The 26,857-nt window shown below is 39.2% G+C and overlaps 1 protein-coding gene across 3 annotated transcripts in view; it reads left to right on the forward strand.

The window, feature by feature from the left end:
* Usp24 (ubiquitin specific peptidase 24) overlaps nt 1-26,857 on the forward strand; it is a 144,616-nt gene that overhangs the window by 103,977 nt on the left and 13,782 nt on the right. For 2 of the 3 annotated variants that reach the window (XM_005353499.3, XM_026782230.1), the window contains exons 40-59: nt 474-665; nt 1,602-1,719; nt 3,563-3,707; nt 6,089-6,208; nt 6,786-6,911; nt 7,687-7,785; nt 8,576-8,658; nt 9,068-9,209; nt 9,397-9,516; nt 10,739-10,959; nt 11,401-11,525; nt 12,378-12,519; nt 12,987-13,137; nt 14,599-14,694; nt 15,345-15,448; nt 16,875-16,988; nt 21,279-21,375; nt 23,600-23,716; nt 24,116-24,208; nt 25,547-25,649. In XM_005353499.3, the coding sequence (XP_005353556.1) occupies nt 474-665; nt 1,602-1,719; nt 3,563-3,707; nt 6,089-6,208; nt 6,786-6,911; nt 7,687-7,785; nt 8,576-8,658; nt 9,068-9,209; nt 9,397-9,516; nt 10,739-10,959; nt 11,401-11,525; nt 12,378-12,519; nt 12,987-13,137; nt 14,599-14,694; nt 15,345-15,448; nt 16,875-16,988; nt 21,279-21,375; nt 23,600-23,716; nt 24,116-24,208; nt 25,547-25,649 (2,508 nt within the window). Of the gene's footprint in view, nt 1-473; nt 666-1,601; nt 1,720-3,562; nt 3,708-6,088; nt 6,209-6,785; nt 6,912-7,686; nt 7,786-8,575; nt 8,659-9,067; nt 9,210-9,396; nt 9,517-10,738; nt 10,960-11,400; nt 11,526-12,377; nt 12,520-12,986; nt 13,138-14,598; nt 14,695-15,344; nt 15,449-16,874; nt 16,989-21,278; nt 21,376-23,099; nt 23,580-23,599; nt 23,717-24,115; nt 24,209-25,546; nt 25,650-26,857 lie in introns of those variants that run through there. The other variant, XM_026782231.1, reaches the window with a different exon arrangement.

Here is a 26,857-nt window from a genome sequence, read left to right on the forward strand (position 1 = left end):
GAGTCTCTGAGCTCACTTCCTCTTCCTCCCACCTACGTTCTAACCTATCAGGGCAAGCAGCTTCTTTATTTAATCAACCAATGACCTTCCTCCATCAATGCTTGACCTTTCTCTTGAGTAGATCTTCCTCTTTGGTTTAAAAAGCACAGTGAAGAACCTTAGTTCTCATTACTGGCCATTCCTCCCTTTTCTTGGGAGATCTTGTTTCCTAAACCAGGTGCTTTGTTAGAGCAATGATTGTCTCCATTGTCTCATACTTAATGGATAACTTGGTAGCCCACACAGCAGGTGCAGTGAGTGTTTAGTTTATGCAGGACATAGCCTTGATAGTATCTGCACCAGAAGGTTTTGTGAGTTCTGTAAAGTTAAAGATTAGGACTTGACTCTGCTTCTTATTCAGGACTTTAATTTCATGAATAAAAAATGTTTCTTTGTGATAGATAGCTACCTCCTCACTTTTACCCTCTTCTCAGCCTCAGAAATGGAACAGTTACGAATCAGCCCAGCTATCATGCTTGAAGATGAGATTACATGGCTGGATAACTTTGAACCTAATCGAACAGCAGAATGTGAGACCAGTGAAGCAGACAACATCTTATTGGCAGGACATTTGCGGCTCATTAAGACCCTGCTTTCACTCTGTGGGGCAGAAAAGGAAATGCTTGGTAATTATTGCTTCTTTTTATTGTGTGGAAGAGTGTACCTTAGTTCTCAGTTATTGCCAGTGTTGTGTGTAATTGGGACAATATGTTAATTGCTAAATGTTCCATGAAAAATTGACCTTTTAGGAGTAGGGAATTGTCTGCAATTTTAGTAACTAGCAAACCATAGGGTGTTTTTACCTGTGTCATTAAATCACGTAGAGAATTTTACATTGTTCAAAATAGTCATATCATATAACTTTTAATATCAAGTAAAAGTTTTAATTCAGACTAGGTTTATCTCTTTTGCTGTTACATAGTTTATAACATATCTTCATTCTTATAAGGATGATTCTTATCTGAGGAGGTAATCACTAGCCATTACCTCCTCAGTGTTGGAGAAAATGTTAAGATTTCCCCTGAAGTACAGTTATAATTTGAAAATATATATCCAGATGCTATAAATTATATTCAGAAAGCAAACTGGAATATAACTTCCATAGTTAATGCACTAACTTGACTCTCTACAATCTTCCTGGATATTGAGGATACATAGAAAAGAGTGATCTTAACCAGAAAGAAGGAGTATCATTTTGCCTGAAGGAGATAGGCTTAAAAGTTTCATTAGCCCTTGTGTGGAGGACTTCTGTTGTCCAGAGTAAGCCTTACTCACTCAGAACATTCTACTTGTGGTGTTCTTGGCACTTGTGTTTCTGGGGTGAGAGCATAGACTCCTAAAAGAAGGCACATTACCTGACTGCTTTTGACTTTGATCCTGGTCCCACCGCTCCACAGATCTGTGCCACACAGTAAGCTCTCAACAAGTTAGCTTTAACTTGAACCGGATGCATTGCTGTTGGGTGGCGTCAGGGGCCTGTGCTGCTCTGATAGGAAAATGCAATAGGATCTTTGAATTAAAATCTGTGTTCATCTTCAATGTGGTATTATGCTCTGTTCCAGGTTCATCACTCATTAAACCATTGTTAGATGACTTCCTTTTCCGAGCTTCTAGAATTATTTTAAATAGTCATTCTCCAGCCGGCAGTGCCGCCATCAGTCAACAGGACTTTCATCCAAAGTATGGAAAATGCACGTTGTGTTCAGTTTTGGTAAAATCTCTTAATTCACAACTGTAGTCAAAAGATTTTCTTAACTTGGAGTTTGTTTTCCATCGTGTGAGTTTGTTTGTCCTCTGTTTTCTACCACATTGCACACAAATGCACGCAAATGAGCTTTGTGTAACATGTGCTTGACACATAGTGAGCACAGAGAAAGTGCTGGTAAGCTCTCATCATCAAGGCGGGATAGTAAGTAACTATGGTCAGTAACAAGTTCCAAGTGAAACAGATGTGGTAGGAATTATGTATAGGGGTTGGGAGGATAGCTCGGTGGTAAAGCACACACTTAGCTATGTGGGAGGTCTTGAGTTCAAGCCCCAGCACCAAAGGGAGAATAAAGAACTACCTCTAACTAAACAGACTCCAAGTATAGGCTTCAGGATTTTTTAGAAGAAGGTTCTAGAGCCTTGTCATTTATTGGGTCATACTCTGTTCTCATATCTGCAATTGCTAGTAATTTATTACAGTTCTGATTTTGGAATCAAGGTTTTATATTAATCTTTGAGGATATAAATGTGAAATATCCATATATTTTGTGACCCTGCTCAAGCTATATTCAGATTTTAGTCCATAGAAAAGGCAGCAATAAGCTTTAACTTAACTTGTTACGAGCTGAACTTAATTTTCATAAGAATAGTGTTACCTGACTAACTCTGAAGAGACTCTTAATTTCAGAGATAGCTGGTACAGGCAAGGCATAATAAGCACTATAAGGAGTCACATGAAGTGTCATGTGTAAATACTTTTCTAGCTAGAGATTCCCTTGTTAGCAGAATAGACTGGAAGGCAAGGAGAGGAAATTGTTAGAGCTCTTGGATTATCCTTAGGACTGTGGCTTCCATCTTCATCCCTGTCTGGTCTTGTCTTGGAATATTTAACACTAGATTTCTGGGGCTCAAATTAAAGTTCCAGAAATTATTAGAATTTTGATTTTTCAGTAAACATAAAGATTTAATAAAAATTTTTATTGGTGAATCCTTCCCTTTTTTATTAAAAATAATAAAATCCTGTATAATGCCTGGAATAGAAAAGCAGACATTTTCCACCCTCCCCAGTGTACTAAGCTTGTTCATTCATTACAGTGACCTTTCCACCAAAACCTTGAGGCAAAAAACATATGAACCCTCTTTCTGAAAGTCAGTGCACGCTTGTCACAGTAACAACAGCTGCTCGCACATGTGCCTCCTGTCCATTTCTTGCCATCCTTTTCAATCCATACATCTAGATAAGGATTAAATGACAATGCCACCTCTGTGGCCCTTGTCCTTAATGTCAGGTACAGTGCTAACCCTAGAGCCCCAGAGTCCCATGCAGAGGTTGGATGTCCTCTTTTCTGTGTATCCATTTTAATCTGTTATCACTTGAATAATGCACCACTGGCTTTAATGATAGTTGAATTACTGCCCAGGCTGAGAGGCAGGCAGCAGAGGAAATCTGTTTTCCTGCATGTTGCTTTCACACATTGATTTGACAGGCTGTTTCTATCTCCATTTTCTGTAACGGAGTAGAAGACTGGTTAGTGTCATTAGAGAATTATTGACCATCTGGCATACTTGAAATGTTTGTAGACATCTATTCTTATTTTCATAGCTTCCTTTTTCTTAATTGAGAGAATTTTGTTGATTGTTATCAGGCTAAGAATTAATAGCTCTGAAATATCTTCCTGCCGCCTGTATTTAGGGCATGCATATATGTATTACTCAATTTCCAGCATAGGCCTAACTGAACTATTAAAGCGATTGTAGTGTTTACACTCTGAATTTGGAGGTTGATTTTGAAGATAGCTTGTGCTTTTGTTCTTAGGTGTAGTACAGTAAATAGCCGATTGGCAGCCTATGAAGTTCTTGTGATGTTAGCTGACAGCTCACCTTCAAATCTTCAGATTATTACAAAAGAACTACTGTCAATGCATCATCAGCCTGACCCTGCTCTCACCAAGGAATTTGATGTAAGTTTTTAGACCTAATGATATACTTAGTTGTTTGTATTCCTATAAGTGGAGGCTTGAGGTTGATAATAGTGTCTTCTGTCATTATTTGCTTGGTTTTGCTGAAGCAGAGGATCACTTGTACCCAGAACTGATAAACTAGTTAGCCAGCTTGCTTTGGGAACCCAAACTCCAGTCTTCACTTTACCTACAAAGCCATCAATCACCCCAGCCTGTATTTAACTTTTTAGAGTGGTCTCTTAAATATATAATTTATATTTACTTTTTTGGCAGAAATGTGTATGCCAGGGAGTATATATGGTGGCTAGGACAAGTTGCAGGAGTTGGTTCCCACCTTCCACTACTATATGAGACCTGGGTGTTAAACTCAGGTTTTCAGGCTTTACAGCAATTGTCTTTACCCAATGAGATACTTCTCTAGTTCCTAAATATATAAATTTAAGACTGAATTTGCATTATCCTAACCACATCCAAGTCTACCTTTTTTTTTTTTGGCATGGCATGTTTACATACTAAAATCAACTTTAACCATGCTTCATCATTATTATGAAATAGCCTTTCAGTTAGGGGTGAGCTATTTTCAAACTGACCAATAGTTAACCTCAATTAAAAAGTAGCCTTCTAACCATTTTTGTTAATTTATTTTATATTTTTGTGTTTTGAGTAAGTGTATGTTAGCACAGTGCCAGGCACTTGAATTATAAAGCCAGATAAATTGAATAAGATTCATAGAGTTTAGCATATGTTAAGAAAGGTTTTAGACTTTTGAATTTGAAAAATGAGCATACTACTCAGCTGTCAGGCAGTGGAATGGACAGACCCATCAACAGATTGTCTCAGCACTGTGAGGTATGGTGTGAGTTGGAGGTGTGTCCTGCGTGCTATACTAACACAGAGTAGCACTTGATTGTGTATCTTAAAATGCTTCTAGAGAAGTTGAAACTTAAAATAGATTCTTAAAGACAAGGAATGATCATTGAAGCAAAAAAGGCATTCATTACACTCCAACAATGAGAAGGCTGAGGGAAAGCTGTGGAGCCTCTTGCTGTATATTAGGATGTGCGGAAAGGAAATAAGATGCAGGGTCGCTGGACGCCTGGCTAGGGATAAGAAGACACTGTCAAATCTGTGTTTGCTTTCTCCTCTTACATAAGGGAAATTCAGACTCCCTCTTAGGAAGTGTCTCTGAATACACAAGTTCAAACCGTAGGGATAGTTGTTCTGGTGAGAGGAGATAACACTTGTGAAGAAGTAGAAATTTATGTGAGCATTGAATTGGGGGAAAAAAGCTCACTTCTCTTGCTTTAGTTTGCAATGTTTATTTTATGATGTGCTTTAGCCATGTATGTGTTTGCTTCAAGTCAGGGATGATACCAACGTAAGGAATAAAGCAGTCTTAGATAAATACTTTTTAAGCACTTAAAATGTTTTTTTTGTGACTTAAAATAATCTGTGCTTTGTCCTACAAATGTAAGTACGTGTTAGCTCCTAGAAAGTACCTGCTATCTGTTACTTCTGATGTTAATGAAAAGCATGTGAGACCCAGTGATGCCTTGCGATCCGAAAGACATACATGTTTTTGTCAGCTGTTTGCTTATTACATGGATGCAGACACTGCGTGTGGTGATACGGCACTCTCATTTCCACGTGTAATCACACTACCCTTTGCACATGGAGAGGTGCTGTGTTGAACATTAGTCCAGGTGCTGCATCTGGATTGTTTCTACCCAGAAAAGCACTGTGTTAGGATCTGCATTATTTGATAACATTTGTAAGTAAAATGATGGGGTGTTTTTCTGTCATTTTAATTGTATGCTTACTAGAAAAAATTTAATAGAAGAACATAAAAAAGAATACAAGCCTTTCTTGATTGCAGAGTTCCTCATGATAAATACTTTCTAGAACATTGTTCCTTTATTCAGAAAACTATGTCACTTGCTGTAGGCATCTAATGTACCTGCTTCATTAATGCCATAAAGCTTACACAACTAGATTGTAAGCTCTTGGAGATCAGGGACCATGAACATAACATTTCTGTTCTCTCTTACTTCCTGGCACAGTGCCTGGCACATGGTAGGTCCTTAATAAACACTCATTGATGATAAGTGAATGAATGCAGGTCTACATAGATGAGCTAACACGGGCTTTGTGCCACATATTTTATGAACAGAAAAGAAACATTAAGACCATTACATTTTGTCTTCTCACCAGCGCCTAACACAGGTACTTGAGGAACATAGGTTCTGTTGGTTTCGTTTCATACCCTGCTAGATGGATAAATTTGAGTCTACTCCTTTTCTTCTCCATCATTCTAAATGACTGTTTGGAAGTGTGCTAAAGTACTCATTCTCCTCCCCACTGTGTGTTCCTTTCTTTCCCAGTACCTTCCCCCAGTGGACAGCAGATCCAGTTCAGGGTTTGTGGGGCTCAGGAATGGTGGTGCGACTTGTTACATGAATGCAGTCTTCCAGCAGCTGTACATGCAGCCCGGACTTCCTGAGGTGATTTCCTGTCCTGTTTGCCAGGAGAGAGGATGGATGGATTGTCTGCAAATTGTTCCATGCTTAATTATTGTTTCTTGGGTTTGTAGCTGTGGTTAAAAATTCTTTATTAGCTTCTGGAATTGGTAAAGATGTTACAGTCACACATTTTTGTAAATCTGTTATTTTAATTGTTTATTTGACCAATATAATTTTTTACATACAAAATTCTCAACCATTCTATGAAGTTGTACTTAATATTTTAGAATTTTAGACTATTTTCAGTGCTTTTTTATTAGTATAGTCTCAACTTGTGGGGTAACATGCAGTATTTTAAGAATATTCCATAATTATCATGTAGCATTTGTGTCTAAAGATCCTCATCAGCTCCAGTTTTTCATAATAAAATAGAACTTAAAGAGGAACTTTACCCTTGATCACACCAACTAGGAAATGATGAAACTAAACATCTACAGGGCTGTCTCCATATCAGACACTCCTTAGCATACTTAAACAGCAGAGTGGGTACTCATGTGTGCATGTTTTGGATTCATGTGAAGCACTTAAGCTTCTCATTTAATCATGCTTCTCTTTGTAGTCTCTTCTCTCAGTGGATGATGATACAGACAATCCAGATGACAGTGTATTTTACCAAGTACAGTCTCTCTTTGGACATTTGATGGAAAGCAAGCTGCAGTATTATGTGCCTGAGAACTTCTGGAAGGTATAGCTGTAGATTGGATGTTAGATAATATTTAGACTTTGGCTCTAAATATCTTTTTCTTCTCTAGTGATAATAGTTTTTTGTCAAAGATTTGAGTGTTCAACACATTGGTACTTTCAAATGATTAGAACATTAAGAATCAGTCATTCCTAATTCCTGAGGGTCTGCTTATTTGTTTTGACTGTTTCCTATGATTCTTATTTTAGTTCTTTAAAGCATTGTATAAGGGGGTAACGAGGGGGCTCCGCGGTTATACTGTACTGCTTTTGCAGAAACTCAGGTTTGGTTCCCAGAACCCACACCAGGCAGCTCACAACCACCTACATCTCTAGCAGCAGGGGGATCTGATACCTCTGAGCTCTACTCACATGCATGCGTTCACACATATGCATTGATACAGACATATAATTTAAAATAATAATGAAAATAAGATAGTGATTCAGGTCATCTCTCTGAACCTGTGCCTGTATCACTAGTGCCTCCAAATAAAGGATGCTGCTGCACTCTGCCTCCCAGAGCAATGGTCACGTCTAAGAGAGACACTTGCTATTGTGTAGTCTAAGAACGCACTGAACCCACTTCTGGTTTCAGAAACTTGCTGTGATATGAAGAACCAAGAAAATGCACAGGTGGCAGAATACAAGCCTGTCTATACCAATAAAAACATCCTCATCCTAATAGCAAACTCGTTTTTCAAAAGCACTTATGTGATTCTGTGTGTTATGTTGAGCATGCTGCTTTCCATTTAAGGACCTATTTAATTCTTGCCGTACAGATCTTCAAGATGTGGAACAAGGAGCTCTATGTGAGAGAGCAGCAGGATGCATATGAGTTCTTCACTAGTCTCATTGATCAGATGGATGAGTATCTCAAGGTAATGAAGATCTCCATTGCCCTCTGTTTCCTTCAGCTATTTATAATATAGGAACGGTGCCTTAAGGTTCACAGTGACTGAAACTCACACACCAGAAAGTCGTCATCTTGAGCATCACAGCTGCTATTCATTCTTTCAGCATTTAAAGTGAATGCATACATGTTATTGGAGTAGTATTCTATATTCATATAAGCTGATAAAACAATGTAGTTCTTAATCTATACTACAGAATAAATGCCCTTTCATGCATGTGTATTTTTTGCAATGTCTCTAGAGGTAGTCTGGCTGCAGAGTGCCCAGTGAAGTGATGGTCCCCTGGAGGCAGTTCTGGGGACTGGGAGACTTCTCTGGCAAAAGGACTAGATAGGATATTATTTATGGTGATGCTTACATTAAAAGCTTTCTGTCTTTCCCAATAAAACATGTGACAGACTTGCCCAGAGGTGCCACTGTACATCTTATCAATAAGCACAATTATTATATTAAAATAACTTAGAGCTATATAGTATCAGTTTTTGAGGGAAAAAAAAAACAAAGATTGCCAGAGTTGCTGCTACCTTGCAATTTACAGCACAGAAAGAAGCATCAGAATCATAATGGAGGACTTCTCATGATCAGCTCTCATGGACCCATCTTTCTTTCTCCTCTTAGTGGTGGTTACTAGCGTCTTTTGTTTTCTAGCTGAAATTACCATTGTTACTCATTCTATTGTGATGTAAAATTTTTAAGTAAAATATTAATGTGAACCAACCTGTACATTCAGTTAAAATTTGAATTTTTTTTCCAACAGAAAATGGGACGAGAACAGATATTTAAGAATACTTTCCAGGGCATCTATTCTGATCAGAAGATCTGTAAAGATTGTCCTCACAGGTTAGTGAAGATGTCACTGCTATGTTAAACAATGGCTGTTAGGGATAGGGCTGTAGTTCAGTGGTACAGCTTTGTCTAGTAGCTATAAAACTCTGGTTTTGATGTTAGCACCGTGGGGGAAAGTATCTTTAAATGATGTTTTAGGAAGTTATTAAATGTTAATTTGTTGACTGACTTGTAGATTTATTTCTTAGGGAATCTATAAATGTTCAATGAACTACATTCCTTCAGTTTCCATAATTGCTATGTAGCCTTAAAGTATTGGTTGAAAATCATGTTTTGGTTAGTGTGTTTTTAAAATGTGGAGGTCCATCTAATTCTCGTGTCTGTTGGGGAGTGTGTTAGAGTTCAGGCATTGTGACAACTGCAGTGCTTCTTCATTCATGGGTGTCTGTCTTTTCCCAATCAGATACGAGCGTGAGGAAGCTTTCATGGCTCTCAATCTAGGAGTTACTTCTTGCCAAAGCTTGGAAATATCTTTGGACCAGTTTGTTAGAGGTGAAGTTTTAGAAGGAAGTAATGCATACTACTGTGAAAAGTGTAAAGAAAAGGTATTGCATCTGCCCTTTACAGGAGACAGTATTAGTGTTGCTTGTTACTGCATACAGCTCATTATTAAGCCCTGGTTGCTGCTTCCAGTAGATTGTGCTATTATTTGTTTTACTTGGGTACCAAGAGCTTTTACATTCATTACATTGATTTTCTCCAGGGAGTTAATTGGTTTTTGCTTTTTCTTAGAGAATAACAGTGAAAAGAACGTGCATTAAGTCTTTACCTAGTGTGCTGGTGATTCACCTGATGAGATTTGGCTTTGACTGGGAGAGTGGACGATCCATTAAATACGATGAACAAATACGGGTAACTTCTTTCCCCCAGAAATTTCTCTCAACCATGACCCTCCTTTCCCTCTTTTTTTTCCTTTTTCTTCCCCTACATCCTGTCTGTCCCTGAAAAGCAGCATGAGGAATCTGCAGCCCTTGTTTGAAAAGCTGCTACTCATAGGACAGGCAGATGTAAAAATGGTGCCTTCATTTCTGAAGGCATCCCAGCCATGGCTGTGAAATGAAGTGCTTCTATGACCCAGGCCTGTGAGTGGGGCAGGAGTCAGCCCTTGTTTGGGAAGCACAACTTGACTTTCCTAGGTACTGCTGTGTATATTCCCACTTAACATCAAAGTATTCTTTTTTTTTTTTTTTGCTCTTTTCTATCTTTTTTTTTAATTGAGAAAAGAAAAAAAAAAAACAAGTTTCCGCCTCCTCCCAGCCTCCCATTTCCCTCCCCCTCCCCGCACTCCTCTCCCCCTCCCTCTCCAGTCCAAAGAGCAGTCAGGGTTCCCTGCCCTGTGGGAAGTCCTAGGTCCTCCCCCCTCCATCCATGTCTAGGAAGGTGAACATCCAAACTGGCTAGGCTCCCACAAAGCCAGAACATGAAGTAGGATCAAAACCCCGTGCCATTGTCCTTGGCTTCTCATCATCCTTCATTGTTCACCATGTTCAGAGAGTCCGGTTTTATCCCATGCTTTTCAGTCACAGTCCAGCTGTCCTTGGTGAGTTCCCAATAGATCAGCTCCACTGTCTCAGTGGGTGGGTGCACCCCTCGTGGTCCCGACTTCTTTGCTCATGTTCTCCCTCCTTCTGCTCCTCATTGGGACCTTGGGAGCTCAGTCTGGTGCTCCAGTGTGGGTCTCTGTCTCTATCTCCATCCATCACCAGATGAAGATTCTATGGTGATATGTAAGATATTTGGCTATGGGAAGTAGACGAAATTGCCGGGGAGAAAATTGGGATATGGGGATGGGGTGGGATGGGGGTAAGGGGAGATGGGGAGAGAAAAGGGAGAAGGGGAGGATGAGGGGAACTTGGGGGAAAAGGATGATTGAGATAAAGGAAGGTTGGATAGGGGAGCACGGAAGCACAATTCTTAGTTAAGGGAGCCACCTTAGGGTTGGCGAGAGACTTGAACCTAGAGTGGCTCCCAGGAGCCCAAGGCGATGTCCCCAGTTAGTTTCTTGGGCAGCTGAGGATAGGGAACCTGAAATGACCCTATCCTATAGCAAAGTATTCTTTTTACTTTTACATAGTTTCCATGGATGCTAAATATGGAGCCTTACACAGTCTCCGGAATGGCTCGCCAGGATTCATCTTCTGAAGTTGGTGAAAATGGAAGAAATATGGATCAAGGAGGTGGAGGATCCCCACGGAAAAAAGTTGCCCTCACAGAAAACTACGAGCTTGTTGGTGTCATTGTACACAGTGGGCAGGCACACGCAGGCCATTACTACTCCTTCATCAAGGACAGGCGGTAAGGTCTCTTCCAGAAACACTCACATATGCTCTGCTTTCTCTGCTGAACTCTAGCATCCATGCCACTAGGGAGAAACTTTTGGGGAGGAGTAGTGGGTTAGGAAGGGTATTATAGCCTAGGCTGACCTCAAATTCTCAATTCTGCTTCTGTTTCCGAAGAGCTGGGATTATAGAAATGTAACATAATGCCCAGCTATAAAGAAATTCACATTATCCTTTGTTCTGCATTTCAGATTTTTTAAACTTAGGATAACTATTTTTACTCCTTTGATTTAAGAAGTTTTGGAGACTAGAATCACTACACCTATGTTGCTAAATTTTTCCTGAATGTTTTTACATAACCATCATCAGATTTATCTGTGCATAATACATATTAATAAAAGCAAGGGATGAAGATAATTGTTTTTAAATCTTATGTTTATCTGATCTCTGGTCCTAGGGGGTATGGAAAAGGAAAGTGGTATAAATTTAATGACACTGTTATAGAAGAGTTTGACCTAAATGATGAGACCCTGGAGTATGAATGTTTTGGAGGAGAATATAGACCAAAAGTTTATGATCAAAGTAAGTACTTATAAGTAGATAGTTTCCATTCATTTTATTTTTTAATATATAGTGCTCTACCAAATTAGAAGCTATATTCTTTATATAAAAATATATCTGTTTTTGTTTATATTCTCCCAGCTATAGAACTACAACTATTATTTTCCTTTTATTTTTTTAATATTTTTTTCCTAAATAGAATTGTATTACATTTCCTCCTCCCTTTCCTCCCTCGATCCCTCCCATGCCCCCCTACACTCAAGTTGCCTCTTTTTCTTTATAATTGTGATATATGTGTATATATGTATATGTTTGAGTGCACATATATGTCAGTACAACCGACTGCGTCTGTTTTTGTTGGTGTTGTGTATATGGTTTCAAGACTGACCACTTTGCATTGGACAACTCTTTTGATAGCCAAATGTGATATACTGAAGCTGCTTAGGGGAAAAAAGTCTAAAATAATGGGAATTAACATATAGCAAGAGGATGAAATAACATTAGGGAGAACTAATGGGTAAAGTATTTTAACATTAAAAATAGTTTCAGAACTAATTGGACACTAAAATTATGTGATCCATTTGACTTACACAGAGGTATAATCACTTGCAGAAGACAGTTCTAGCACCCATGCTTACCAAACTGTTATTTTTTATGCAGTGTTGTAAAGATGTCTGCCCTCCGCCTCCCTCCTCAAGGGGAAGTACCTTAACTTGCATTCTAGGCGACACTCTAAAAGACCCATGTTTTGCTTACGATTTGTTCTCTGCAAATTTAGTAAATAGATTGAGTTTGTAGTCCCTTTTTTATAGATAATCATGCGAAGAAACATCTTTTTTACCGAGGCTTCCCTCTTAATGTCTTGCAAAATAGCTAACCCATACACTGATGTACGTCGAAGATACTGGAATGCCTATATGCTCTTCTACCAAAGGATGTCTGATCAGAACTCCCCTGTATTGCCAAAGAAGAGTCGAGTCAGTGTTGTAAGACAGGAAGCTGAGGATCTCTCTCTGTAAGTTCTCTGCCATGTAACTTGCTATGTTGTTTTAGTAGGTATTGGTAGAATCTTTATAATATAATGCTCAGTTTTCAAAAATAATTAACTAAGCTTAAGAAAAATTCTAAAATGTGATTAAGTCCTTCTTTTTCCAGGACTTTACTGCCTTGGCAAGAAGTTACTTTGTATATAGAAACATGTATATAAATTATTTATGATAGAGTTTAAATTTTTTTATTTTCAATCTAGAATTGAGGTATATATACAATACTAAATGTATTTTTGTCCAAATCATAATACTCTAACCAGAAATATGTTTTTTAATGGTCTTATTTTTAGTGAATTTGCCTTTACGTATTGGATTGGAAAAGTATGCAGTTTATGTTTAAGTACAGTACCCAGTATATAAATGTGGCTAGTTTTTAAAACTGCTGAAACAAAAGCCCCTTTGTGTTCAATAGTTCTTTGACTCTGTCTCTCAGGTCAGCTCCTTCTTCACCTGAGATTTCACCTCAGTCCTCTCCTCGGCCCCACAGGCCTAATAATGACAGGCTTTCTATTCTAACCAAGCTGGTAAAAAAGGGTGAGAAGAAAGGACTGTTCGTGGAGAAAATGCCTGCTCGGATATACCAGGTAAGAACCATAGAAACAGGGAGAAAGAGAGTTGTCTCAGCTGTTAAGAGCACTTAACTGCTCTTGCAGGGGACCTGGGTTTAGTTCCTAGCACCTACTTGGTGGCTCACAGCTAGTAACTCCAGTTCCAGGGATTCAATACCCTCTTCTGACCTCCCAGAACCAGGCACACAGAGTGCACATACATAAATGGAGGTAAAATACAGATACACAAAATGAAAATAAATAAACATTTGAATGGAGAGCAGGTAAATAATTCTCTAAGGGAGAAAATCAAGATGAGTGTCAGAGTCCATATTGTAAGTCTAACGTACTTCTGCCTGCCTTCTCTGTTATTGTCCTCATGTGCCACTTCATCACCCTCACTTGTCCTTGTGTTTTCTACGACAGATATTGAGGCTGTAAGATAGTGCCACAGTGTGAGAACACAAAAGTGAACATACACTCAAGATTGCCAGCATCATCCTCGAGTAGAGAAACACATTGTTGAAATAATTTATCGGAGAGAACAAGTTAAAACTCAGACCCTTCAGTTAAGACTAAACTGACAGTAATCGCCATCATTTACTGAATACTTGCTCTGTCCTACAGACCATAAGCAAGTGTTAATTTGGTTTGGGTTTTTTTTTTTTTTTTTTTTTGGTTTTTCGAGACAGGGTTTCTCTGTGGCTTTGGAGCCTGTCCTGGAACTAGCTCTGTAGACCAGGCTGGTCTCGAACTCACAGAGATCCGCCTGCCTCTGCCTCCCGAGTGCTGGGATTAAAGGCGTGCGCCACCATCGCCCGGCATTTGGTTTGGTTTTTGAGACTGGTTTTCAGCTATATAGACCTGACTGACCTAAAATTTACTGTGTAAATCAAGCCAGCCTCAGACTCAACAGAGATCCACCCACCTTTGCCTCCCAAGGGCTAAGATTAAAGGCATGCAACCATTACACCTGGCTAAACAGGTTTTTACAAAGTAATTAAACTTCCTAAACCTCTTGTAGAATAGGGGATCTTACTCCTATTTTTATATAAACAGGACTGATTTAAAAAGGAAATGGCCTGGGATCTCACAAGGCAAGGGTTTGAAATCAAGACCATTGCCAGGTCCAGACCTTACACACTAGACAGCCCAAGCTAGATAGGAAAGTGTGCAGTCTCCTTGGGAAGGAAGAGCTGTGCAGGGAAGGGCAGGAATTAATGGAAATGCTGTGTGTAGGGTGTTGTGTTTGGCCCTTCACACAGCTTGCTGAGTTCGCCAAGGGATAAGCAAGTAAGTAGGTGGTAACGTACCTTTCTACAGTGTCTTAATTTAAAGGGAGATTTCTCTCACTCGTTTTTCAAAATTCAAAGCTTGAAAAAAGGTTATTATAAATTATAATTTTTTTACAAACTCTTAATACCTAAACATTTTGGTAGAAATAACCCTCCACATTATTTTAACTGTTTGTTAAAAGTCACTGATTTTGTTTTGTAGATGGTGAGAGATGAAAACCTCAAGTTTATGAAGAATAGAGACGTGTACAGTAGTGACTATTTCAGTTTTGTTTTGTCTTTAGCGTCACTGAATGCTGTAAGTATCTAATTGTAACTGAAGAACTGAAAAAAGTGATGCCCTTGTTTCAGGTGTTAGCATTCAGCTAGATGCCAAAGCCCATTTCTTATATGAGTTACACTAACATACAGGCAGCTTTGGGGCTGTTGAGTATGGGTTATGAGTGCTGTGGTTACACACGCCGAATGTTAAGATTCGAGGGACTATGAGGTTGAGTGGCTGTGGGTCTTATCATTTGTTCCTGTGCTCTATGGATTAACCTTTTCTAATCTCTGGTCATATACTGTCAGACTCAAAAATGGCATTCCAGTACTTTCTTGTCGAGAGTACAGTTATAATTTGCCAAAAAAGGGAAAAGACTCTATTTTAAAAGGGCTTCATGTAAAAATGAAGATATCTTAACTTTTAGAAATGCTTATTAGTGTTTATTATTACTAGCTGGCAAGACTTTGTTTGTTTGAGACAAGATTTCACTTAGCCCAGGCTGTCTCCAAGGATTTGCCATGTAGTTGAGAATGACTTTGAACATCCTACCTTTCTGCCTTCACTTCCTAAGTGCCAAGATTAGGTTTTTCATATTAATCTTATCTGTGTCATTATTACATTCTATATAAATATGTAATGATCTGTTAGACTTGTGAAAAATATCCTCCTTTCCCTCCTCTCAGACTAAACTAAAGCACCCATATTATCCTTGTATGGCGAAGGTGAGCTTGCAGCTTGCCATTCAGTTCCTTTTCCAAACTTATCTACGAACAAAGAAAAAACTCAGGTAAGAGTGATATGTTTTACTAGTCTGTTACAGAAAATACCGGTTAATTCAATGAAAAATAAATTTTTAAATTCAGCTTTTCAAAATACTGCAGTATTACCTGATGTGTCCAGTTTACAAGACACAGCCTCTATCTTTAAGAAAGGTTTAATGAGAAGGACTGATAAAGAAATTGCTGTGCTACAAGACATAAATTCCATATCTTTGAAAACTGGGCAGAATCATACCTATTGGTGCCTTCAGAGTATTTTGAAAGGAAGAAATCTAGACGGCATCATCCTAGGCAGAAGGGAAGAATCTAGAGCAGCAAGCAGAATTTGCTTAAGGCACCCACGAGTGACTGGTTAATTGTATTTTTCTAGTTGTATACTTACTTGTAAGTGGCTCATTAAGACCAGTCACTAAGTGCCACACTAGGAAATCTAGGCTGTGGCCAGTAACAGTTGATGGAGGAGTTTGCACCAGGACGTGTTCGAGCTCCAGATATCAGTTTGCATCTTATTTATCACTGACTTTTATCTCCAGCACCTGATGAGGTGCCTGGATCATTATAGATTCTGGGTTAGTAATTGTTGGTCCTTGAATATGACTGAAAGAGACAGAGCTGAGGGGTGGTTTGTAGAAAAATATCTGGAGAAAGAGGATACTTGGGTTGCAACTGGTTAAAGTTGGAAGTCCATGAAGCTCTCACTAGCAAAGTGAGTACACTTCTCAAGTCTGGGTTTGAGGAAAGATATTTCAGCCAGACTCTTGAAGAAAAATAATTACGGATGGCAGCCTCATTATGTGTAGCAACCAGAAGAACACTGAGTGATAGCAATATTATATGATGCTAAAAAGGAGAACATGTTTCTGTCCTTTAAGGTCTGCATGGGGTTAAGTAGAGAAATTCGATTGCTACTTTCATTTGTGAAATTTACTCATGGTATCTTCATGTACTGTTTCCATTTTGTCTGTATTTACTGTTTGGAGGGCACTGGGGTCTCAGGAGTGTATGAGATTGTGGGTAGTACAGTCAGGCCACCTTTTCTCTGGCCAAATCTTGAACTATTATTATACTTCAAACATATTGATTTTAGGAATATGATATAAAACATAAGCTATTTTAAAGGTGAACCTTTGGTAACACAGGCTTAGTTATGCCAGACAAAATGTCTTTATCAGTTGAAGATAAAGATATAAAAGATAAAAGTAAAATCATAGATATAGGCACCTGTACATGTTTTTGCCTGGTGGGAGGAGGCGGGGGGGGAGATTATACTGTGAATAACCTAAACATGGAAATACTGAGTAATGTGAGTTGGTCGTCACTGAATATTTAATCTACCCTTCATTCCTGTCCACACTGGAGCAAGTAGTATACAGGTAGATGTGTCACACTGTGGAAGGTCGCTTTGAGGCTGACATTGCTCTTTCTCTTCTAAAGGGTTGACACTGAAGAATGGATTGCTACTATTGAAGCATTGCTTTCAAAGAGTTTGGATGCTTGTCAGTGGCTTGTTGAGTATTTTATTAGCTCTGAAGGACGAGAATTGGTAAAGTAAGTTTCAGGATCTCTAAATTAAAAGGAATTTATGTCCTTTCCTATCATTTAGAAGTAATGGTTCTTATAAATCCTTTACATTTCAGCTTGAAATTGTTTATCAGACTAGAGTCCATTTTAAGCTTTTCGCTAAAGCAGGAAATTAAGCCTCTCCAAAATCATCTGTTGGACTAGATCCTGGCAAGGCTTCAGTGACTGCTGGGAGAGTGTGAGGTGATGGTTGACAGGTGGTCACAGCATGCAGCCCCTTAGTGCTTGCTCTGGCTCAGGAGGAGCGTGCAAGTCCCTTTCCTCAGGTACTCAGTCTGAGGCTGCTAGTACAGCCCTATTACTATACGGTCTATCTATTCTCCGATTCTGGCCCCAAAAGAGTTAGCTCTGATAGTGCATTACCTATGAACCTATGAGTAGAATAAGCTGCCTTTTTGGATAACAGTTCAAGAGTCCGCAATCACTTTATTGTTTACTTCTTACTCTCAGTTGAACTTATTGAGTCAACTTCCCTTATCCTTGGCGACTTTATCATTATATGAGGAGCCCAGCACGACCCCTTCAGTGTTAACAAGAACTTGTCCTGTTTCCTTGGCCCCGGTAGGCTCTTCTTTCCCTCTGATTTGGCTCTAAACTTCTTATGTGAGCCCATCCTAGCCTGTGGGTGTCACTAAGAAAGTGATTATAATGGTCACTCATCACACATGCCACATACCTACCATAGTCTTTTTCCATCTCCAGGTTATAAAACGCCCCTGCCTCTCAAAATGAATCTGTATTTGCAAGCCCCTCTAAAGAACTTGGCCTTTCAGTTAACTCCTGCCTTTACCTTGTCGACCTCTTCTGTCAGCATACAAATGTGTTCTGGTATTTCTGTGTTAAAACAGACGCACAGCAGGAAAGTGAGAAACACAGGTCCCTTCCTACTAAGGGAGCACAGTCTGGTGATAAGTTAGAAATTTGATTGAATATTTATTTTGGTTTTCAATGTTACTGGGATAAAACCGAGGGCCTACACGTGGAGGTGCTGAGTGAGCTACCAACCCTGACCAGAGCTCTTAATCTCAGACATGTTTCCTTCACCTCTGTCTCTGTCTAGATACCAATTGCCTACTTGATATCTCCATTTCTCCCCGCCCAGCCCATAAAGACTGTTGATTTTGGAGCAGCTGTATCACATTACTTCCATCCTGAAAGCTCTTTAGTAGGTTCCCCTCCACTATAATAAAATCCAAAAGCTTTGCTTGGTCTTCACTTTATACTCAGGCTTGTAGTGTTCACTTCCTCCTTGATGTCAGTCACCTCTTAAGGCCAGCTTAAATTAACAAGTTCAATGAACATGCTGAGTTTTGTTTTGTTTTGTTGTTGTTTGTTTTTTGGTTTGTTTTTTGTTTTTTAACCTACTTTAAGCCTCTTATGCCTGATACTCTTGTCTGAAACATTGTTCCCTCTGCTCTTGGCATAGTAATTGTCTTTTGCTCTTTCAAATGTCAGCTTAGATTGCACATACTCAAAGACTGGTACAGACCTGTCCTGTTGCTCTATGTACTCCTTAGGGATTTGTGTGTGTTCTACTGAGCTTCAGCTTCTTCAGGACAGAATCAAGTCTGTTTGTTCCACACTGGACACAGAGTGCCTGCCATATAACACATGCTGAAATATTGTTCACACATCACACAATGCATTTGGTCATGAAGAGAGAACTAATAAACATTTCTTGGAAGAGTTATTACGTACCTGCCTCTTTAAAGTGTACAGTAAAGATAACTTTACCCGATTTTATAATTGAGTTTGAAAATATTTTCCCAATCGGTCTCCCAAGCACTGTGTCAAAGAATGATTATATGTTTGAAAGGTGCATAGAAAATATTTAATTCAGCACCTTATTTATACAAAGGCAGACTTGATTTGAGTGTCTCCTGAGAAATTGTCTTCCTTTGGTAGTAGTTCTTAGTATTCCTAATGCCAAGCATCCCAGTTGATTACCTGATCTTTTCTATGAGGTCTGATTACTTTCAGTTGCCGTGAGTTGTAAGCCGTTAATAACAGGTGCTGCACGGATGGCTCAACAGTTAGAGGACTGGCTGCTCTTGGCGAGAACCTAGTTCATTTCCCAGCACCCACACGGCAGCTCACAGTCATCTTTAACTGCAGTTCCAGGGATTCATTGCCCTCCTGGCTTCCTAAGGCACCAGACATGTGTGGTACACATAGGCGCAGGCAAAACATCCACCCACATAAAACAAAAATAAATAAATCTTTTTTAAAATCTAAAAAAATGAGTAAATGAAAGGAATGATTTTTTATCTAGTTCTTTCTTTAGAACCTCCAGGATATTTATGTATGTGTGTGCATATATATGTATGGGTGGATGTACCTGGCTGCCCTTGTGTATGGAGGCAGTGGACATACTCAGGAGAAGAGCCTCTCACCTTTAAAACAAAAAACAAAAACTGGGTGTCTCATTTGCCTGAGGATTCACCTGTTTCTTCATTGTGATCCTAACACTGGACTTAGGTGTGCATTACCATGCTTGTTTTGTTTTGTTTTGTTTTTAAAAAAAAAAACAGTCTGGGGGGCTGGAGAGATGGCTCAGTGGTTAAGAGCATTGCCTGCTCTTCCAAAGGTCCTGAGTTCAATTCCCAGCAACCACATGGTGGCTCACAACCATCTATAATGAGGTCTGGTGCCCTCTTCTGGCCTGTAGACATACACACAGACAGAATATTGTATACATAATAAATAAATAAATATTAAAAAGAAAAAGAAAATGAATTTAAAAAAAAAAACAACCCAGTCTGGGGATTCTAGGGAGTGAACTCATATTTGCAGGGCAAACACTTCATTCACTAAGCTATCTCCTCAGCCCATAAAGCCTTAAAGATAGTTTATCATTACTCCAATTAAAATGTCCTCACTAGTACACACAGGAGGGAGGGAGGGAAGAAGAGGGGGGGGAGAGAAAGAGAGAGAGAGAGCGCGCGCACATGCATAAGGTGAATGTTGCTTTTCTAAAATGCTTAGGACCAGACTGTTTGGGAAATTTTTTGAGTTGAGGGATATTTGCATTTATAGTGATGTGTCATAGAATGGAACACAAATATAAACATTAATTCACTTTGTTTTATGTAAACATATACATAATTTAGAGGTAATTTTATGCAGTATTGTTCTTCTTTTATATGTTAACCGGTTTGATGGCATAGAATTTTTCCAATAGTGACATTATATCATCTATTGTCACCTGAAAATTTCAGACTTTACGCATTTTGGAGTGAGGATGGATAGTTAGCCTGTATCTCTGTAATTGAGGTGTGAAGATGCTGATGGCCTCTTTCACATCAACACCCTATACTGCTTCTTTATGCAAGTTTTTAATGTAGGGGTTTGTGGGTTTTGTAATAGTGAATGCTTGCCAGCTGATCTAAAGAAATGTAAACCACTCACATAAAGGATACATTATCTCCTGTAAGGACTTTTTATTGTCAACATTCATAAACAGACATCAAAGTTAGTCAGAAGTACCTTGCAGAGCTTATTCTTACCTATCCCAGTCTCTGTTTTTCTTTCTATTTTAAAGTTTGTTTCAGACACAGAATTCACTGTGATTTTTCAACATGTGTCTTTATCAATTAAAGGATTTTGGCTTTTTCCAGCATAAGCACCTTAACATTTTCAAACCAAACAAAAATTAAGAATTTTTTCATATTTTCTTATACTCCACTCAGACTCTTCCCCTTCCCTAAATATCTCAGAATGTAGTCTGGCCATAACGTTTGTAGAGATCCTGCCCTACAGAGTTTGGGCATTGGCTTTGGTATATGTGTCTCTTGTGACTGTTGACCTTCAATACTTACATCCCCTAGTCGCCCGTTCTTTGTCTTCGTTTATATTTTGGAGGAGATTGGTCACTTGCCCACTACCACTAGACCTCCTCCCCGATTCTAGGTATACTTTCAGTTTTTTAGTGTTACACAGTATTCCTCAAGAGTTTATGCAGTTGGTTAAGCCTTCATGCAATATCATGTGGGCATTTATTGTCTTTTCAGCATTTGAGTTTCTACTTAGAATCTTGGACTTTCGGCAGAACTCGTGTCTGGTTCCCATGTCTTATTAACAGCATATGGAGTGACCTGGGGAAGCCACACTTCCTGTGACTGAGTCTGGAAGCTCTTGGGATACTTGAACTCCTACCTCTGAGTCATTTTACTTCGTGGCTGTTAGACTGGAAATATGCAGGGCAGCTTAGGGTTACATACTTGTGTCCTTCTTTATATATGTTTCTCTTTATTTTAGGGTTTTCTTGTTGGAATGCAGTGTGAGAGAAGTACGCGTTGCTGTGGCCACCATTCTGGAGAAGACCTTAGACAGTGCCTTGTTTTATCAGGATAAGGTCAGTCTCATTGTAAACTTTATGTATTCTGTTTTATCAGCTGTTCTCAGTTGTACATAATAAAAAGGAGACCTAAAATTGGTGGCTGGGCCTATGTGTGCGTGTGTGCATGTGTGTGTACATGGTGACTTTCTGATACATGCTCAGATAGAAGGCATTCTGTCCATCCCTTTTTGTGTTCCAGATACCAAGATGAGACTGAAAAAAGTTGAGGTCTGCTTTTGTCTGCTTTAGGATTTTCATCCCTGGCCAGTCTTCTCTCAAGAATTTGTGTTAGACTCTGAAATAGTCTAACTATTGTCTAGACACACTAACCTAGACATTCTGAGTCACCCTTGGCTGTTTCCTCAAAAGCTGCTTTCCTGATCCGACTGCTTTTGATAGCCAAACCAGTGTCGTTCATCCCAGGGCACAGTAGTTCCTTCACAGTCTTCTCATTCCCTGAGTGTTGTTTCTATCCTTCAGGAATATTCTCTTTTTCCTAACCCTATTCTCTGCAGTTATATCTTCAGAATCTTAATTCAACATACACACGATAAACCAAACTATGGTGTTTATTCCCATCTTCAGTTCCCAAAGGTTTTAAGCCTGTGGGGAAGTCTGTGGTGTATATTATCAGTCTGGTTGTTCAGTCCGTTACTAAGTCTTCTCAAGTACAACAGTTACTCCCCAAGTTTGCTGTTTCAAACAGCTGATACTAAATGGAAAACTTTGAAAAATAGTTTCAAATTAAATTGGCTCCTTACAAATATTGACTCCAGGCATTTTGTGCATCCATGTACTACAGGACAGAATGCTTCAAATTTAGATGTTGACTTCACTATGCAACCTTGAGCACATTCTTGAAGGAGGATGTTCTGGATCCAGTGTCGGGGCACCCAGACCCTTAGTTCTCCAGTACCACCTATTCCCGCAAGCTCTGTTAGACCAGGCACTCAGCCAGAGGAACAGGAAGCCAAATGTGCCCTTTAGAAAGGTCTTGAAAGTCCTCCTCTCAATTCCAGGAGTCATTAGACTTACATATCCTATAAAGTGATAGTTTTCCATCAGTGTAAGCAGCAGAACTTTTCATCAAGCAAAAAATCATACCTGGCTTCAGGCAGACTAAAGAAAGTCACTGGAGCTGCTTAGAAAGCTTGAATACCATTGCTCCATGACACTGCTGTGGGAGCTGTCTAAGGTGTTTCAAGAATGCTACCCTAAGGACTACCTTGCCCTCCTTCTTCCACTGTATACTCCAGAGAAAAAAGACAGAATTAGTGCAGTCTCCTTACAGATAAGGTTAGGCCATAGAATATCACCAACCTTTTAAAGACAGAAGAACAGGTAGTAGAAGAGGAAGGAGTAGAGGGTATAAGCATGGAAGCTACTTCCTGAAGTCAATTCTATTTGATATCCAACTAATGTATTTTTGTGTTTGTTTTCCCCACAATGGAAATTATGCCTCTTGCCACCCACTATATACTGTAAAGTACTTTGAAAATGAAGTGCTATGTAAGTGCTAACTTGTATTGTATTTATAATGGGTGTGACAGGATGGATGGCGTATTCCAGAAGTCGATGGATACCATCTTCAGAGGAATAGAAGAGTAGTGAGCCTGGTCTTAATGCTTGGATAACAGACGAATTTCTAGGGAGTTGTCCAGAAACATTTGGGGTGGGAGGGAAAGCAGAAGCAATGTCATACCCAAATGGTTTCTAAACAAATAAAATGTTTTTCAAAGCTTTCCATGAGGCGTCAGCGGGCTTTCAAGTAAGTTCCTAGTTGAGTCGGTATTGCCGTGTCATCTGTCAGGCTGTTGCTCTCCATTTGCTCCATCGGCTTGGTTTCTAGCCCTTCTGCCTGTGTCTGTGTTTTATTCTCTGCATCTGTGACTGTGAAGAGCAGCCTAGTGGAGGGAGGGACTCAGAAATCCATCTCCCCTTGGTGCCCACCTCTCTGTAAGACAGAGAAAAGAGAAATTAGCTCTGGAGAAAACATGACCTGGACTCTGGTACCTAGGAAATAAAATAGACTCTCCCTTAGTTCTGCAACAATACTGACACTCTTCCAGAAGGTAAAAGGATAATTCTGTTTTGCTCTCCAAAGCATAAATCCATCTAACTCTGAGACTGGATTGTAACTTCCCTCTGTTCTTATGGTGGTTTACTTCAAGTTAATCCTGTGACAAGCGTCTGTCTTGTCGTCTCTTTCTTTATATAATTTCCTCTTTCCTCTTGCCAGTTAAAAAGCCTTCATCAGTTATTGGAAGTCCTGCTTGCTCTTTTGGATAAAGATGTCCCAGAAAACTGTAAAAATTGTGCTCAATACTTTTCCCTATTCAACACTTTTGTACAAAAGGTAAATTATTGTTTTCTAATATATTTTCCTAATGCAGTAGATTTATATTCTAAAGATACTTTATATATGCAAAAATATTAGATTCCATTCTGTGTAGTGGATTCATGAGTGTTTCTAAATAAATCCAAATTAATGGATTATTTTACTTCAAGAATTACAACCCAAGTAGGTGTAGTTACTGACAACAGTGGAAGCAGCCATCATTGGTTTTTCCATAGCAGCCATCAGGAGGCAGTGTAAGGCTCAAGAGGTGTTAATAAGTTAAGATGTTAATAAGTATTCCCTACATAGAAGGTACAACACTTAACATAGTGATTTCTTGAAATGTCTGAATGTATTTTTAAAATAACTTTTTTTCTGGCTGGGAGTATAATTTGTCATTCTACTGCCTTGTGACAGCAAGGTATTAGGGCCGGAGACCTTCTTCTGCGGCACTCAGCACTGCGACACATGATCAGCTTCCTCCTCGGAGTCAGTCGACAGAACAGTCAGGTAAGAACTGCCTTCCTGTTCTCAGGTGCTGTAGGGCTTCATTTTGTTTCGTTTTGTACCTGATAAATGTTTTAGGTTCATTTAGTTCTGAGTAGTATGTACTATGAAGACCTTAAAAGTCTTTGGCGATTAGGGGAAGAGGAAGTTTAATAGGAAAAGGAATCAGTGGCCTTAGAGCCCTCTTCTTCCTTTTCTAGAGCCGTGAGTGTTTTGAGGGTTGGTTGAAATCCATCTGTGAAGTTAGACTGTTAAAAACTGAATTATACTGCAGTGTGATGTTCTCAGTCGAATGCTCGGAGCATATTCCCAGAACGTTACTATTATATGGATGGATGTGTCCGTGTATAACCTGCTAGAAAGTCCTATAGAGCTCTGTTTTCTCCATCCATTAATTTTTGTTTGATAAAAATTTTTAAAATACATAAAATGTTAGGATCCAGGAATGATAGAGTGCTTCTTGTGGACCAAGTACACCTGGTTTTTCTGTGGTGGTAGTTTGGACACACAGCTCAGTAAAATGGGCAGTGTTTCTTCTATTCTGTGACAAGAATTTAAGCACAGCTGTGCTAAGTAACTTACACAAGGTCACAGAGCACATGTGTTGGTGAAATGGTTCTATGCCCAGCTCTGAGGATTTCAGAGTCTGAGCCTCTTAAGCTCCTAAACTTCTCTCAACTCCCCATCCCATCACCTTGTTGTTATACTTAAGTAGTGAGAAACAAGTACTGATACTATAATGTGCTGTGGTTGTTGGCTGTTGAGATCTGCCATACTTGTCTTTTGTTTCAATCTCATCACGGGGACTGATGATGGACTTGGGGGTCACTGTATTTGCACTGTTTGTGCAGTTAATACTGTCTTGCATCTGTAGAATGCACTAGTTTTCAAGTGTTTTCATTCTTAGTATTTCACTTGGTCCTCAAAACCACAAAGTGGGCAGAGCAGGTAGCATTATCTCTGCCATTGCATAAAGCATTGTTGTGAATGTGCCCATTTATACAACATACTATGAGCTGCCTGCCACAGGGCCAGGCCTCCTGTCCTCCAGCTTCATGGGTTTGCCCATTACACTAAGTCTCTGGAAAATTACCTGACATGTCATGAGTGTACCCAACCTAAACTGCATACTTTGAATGGGTTGATTTTAGAGTTAATGTTTTAATGAGTTCATGTTTTCAGAGGAGCAAATCCTTTGAGATACCTTTATTAGACCAGTGACTTTTTATGTTGACCTCTTTACTGTGGGCATCGAGAGAGACCATGGTTTAGTAAACTACCAGCCGGCAGATCCTTTCCCCACACAGAATAGTGGCATTCTTCAATCTTCTCTAATGATAGATACGTCGATGGAGTTCAGCACAAGCACGGGAATTTGGGAATCTTCACAACACTGTGGCATTGCTGGTCTTGCATACAGATGTCTCTTCCCAGAGGAATGTTGGTAAGTTTGACCATACATCAGAAGCATGGAGAGTACTGATCTTAGGATTGAATGGTAGTGTTTGTTTCTCAGTTGACTTTTGATCTTTGAGGAGCACTTAAAAGTTTTTTGTTTTAATTAATGCTAAACCGCACTTTATTTACCTAGTTTATCAATAACTAGAGAAATCAAGTTAATCATTGATTTGATGCAGGAAAGAAAGTTTATTTTAAATGGCTCTAGGATTAAAGACTAATTCAGAGTTCACTCATCACCATAGTATGAACAACAGATGTAGTAAGAAGAATAGACAAGGTATAGGCTGTTGTCTTTAAGCTGTGTAAACTTAACCAAGCCACCTGACCTTTATGATTTTTCATACAAAATGAAAATATTAATAAATAACTTTCTAGATGTAGTAAGGACTAATTAGATAAAATACCAAAGTGCTTTGTGAAAGCAAAGGGGATTCAGATATAAATTAGTAAAATATTTTTCATATCAGTTAGAAACAGTAGCATTTCCTGTTTTGTCACCTACCAATAACAGTCACAGATACACTTTTGTACTATGATTATCCATTATCCTAATCACACAATAGTACTACAAAGCATATATGATTGTTTTTAGTGTCCTATACTATGACATAGTGCTTGTATTTACTGTGTTCGTTCCCCATAGCACACTGGAGAGGTGCTATCCCCCTCTGCAGATGAGACAACATAAAGACACAGCTAATAAGTTCATAGCTATTAAGTGATAGAGCTCAAGTATAGTGGTAATGTGTAAAGTAAAATCTAAAGGCAGAAAATAAGAAAAACCGCAGAGTGCATCATTCTAACTTATAAACAAACACCTTATAGAGGGACATTGAAGGACACATGAATGGAGTTCTGGTTTGCTTTCTGTTGCTGTGATAAGCACCATGACTTAAAGCAACTTAGTGAGGGAAAAGTTTATTTGGCATACAGGTTATAGTCCATCATCAAGGGAAGCCAAGGCAGAAACTCAAGGCAGTAGCTTGAAGCATGAACAACAGAAGAATGCTGCTTGCTGGTTTCCCCCTTCAACTTGCTCAGCCACCTTTCTCATACAGCCCAGGTTCATTTCCGTCCCTAGAGAAGGTACTGCCCACAGTGGGATGGGCCCTTCTACATAAATTAGCAATTAAGGAAATACCCCACAGGCCAGTTTGATCTGGGCAATTCTTTTTTTTTTTTTTTTTTTTT

This window comes from Microtus ochrogaster, chromosome 10 (genome assembly GCF_000317375.1).
Source record: "Microtus ochrogaster isolate Prairie Vole_2 chromosome 10, MicOch1.0, whole genome shotgun sequence".
Classification (NCBI taxonomy): domain Eukaryota; kingdom Metazoa; phylum Chordata; class Mammalia; order Rodentia; family Cricetidae; genus Microtus; species Microtus ochrogaster.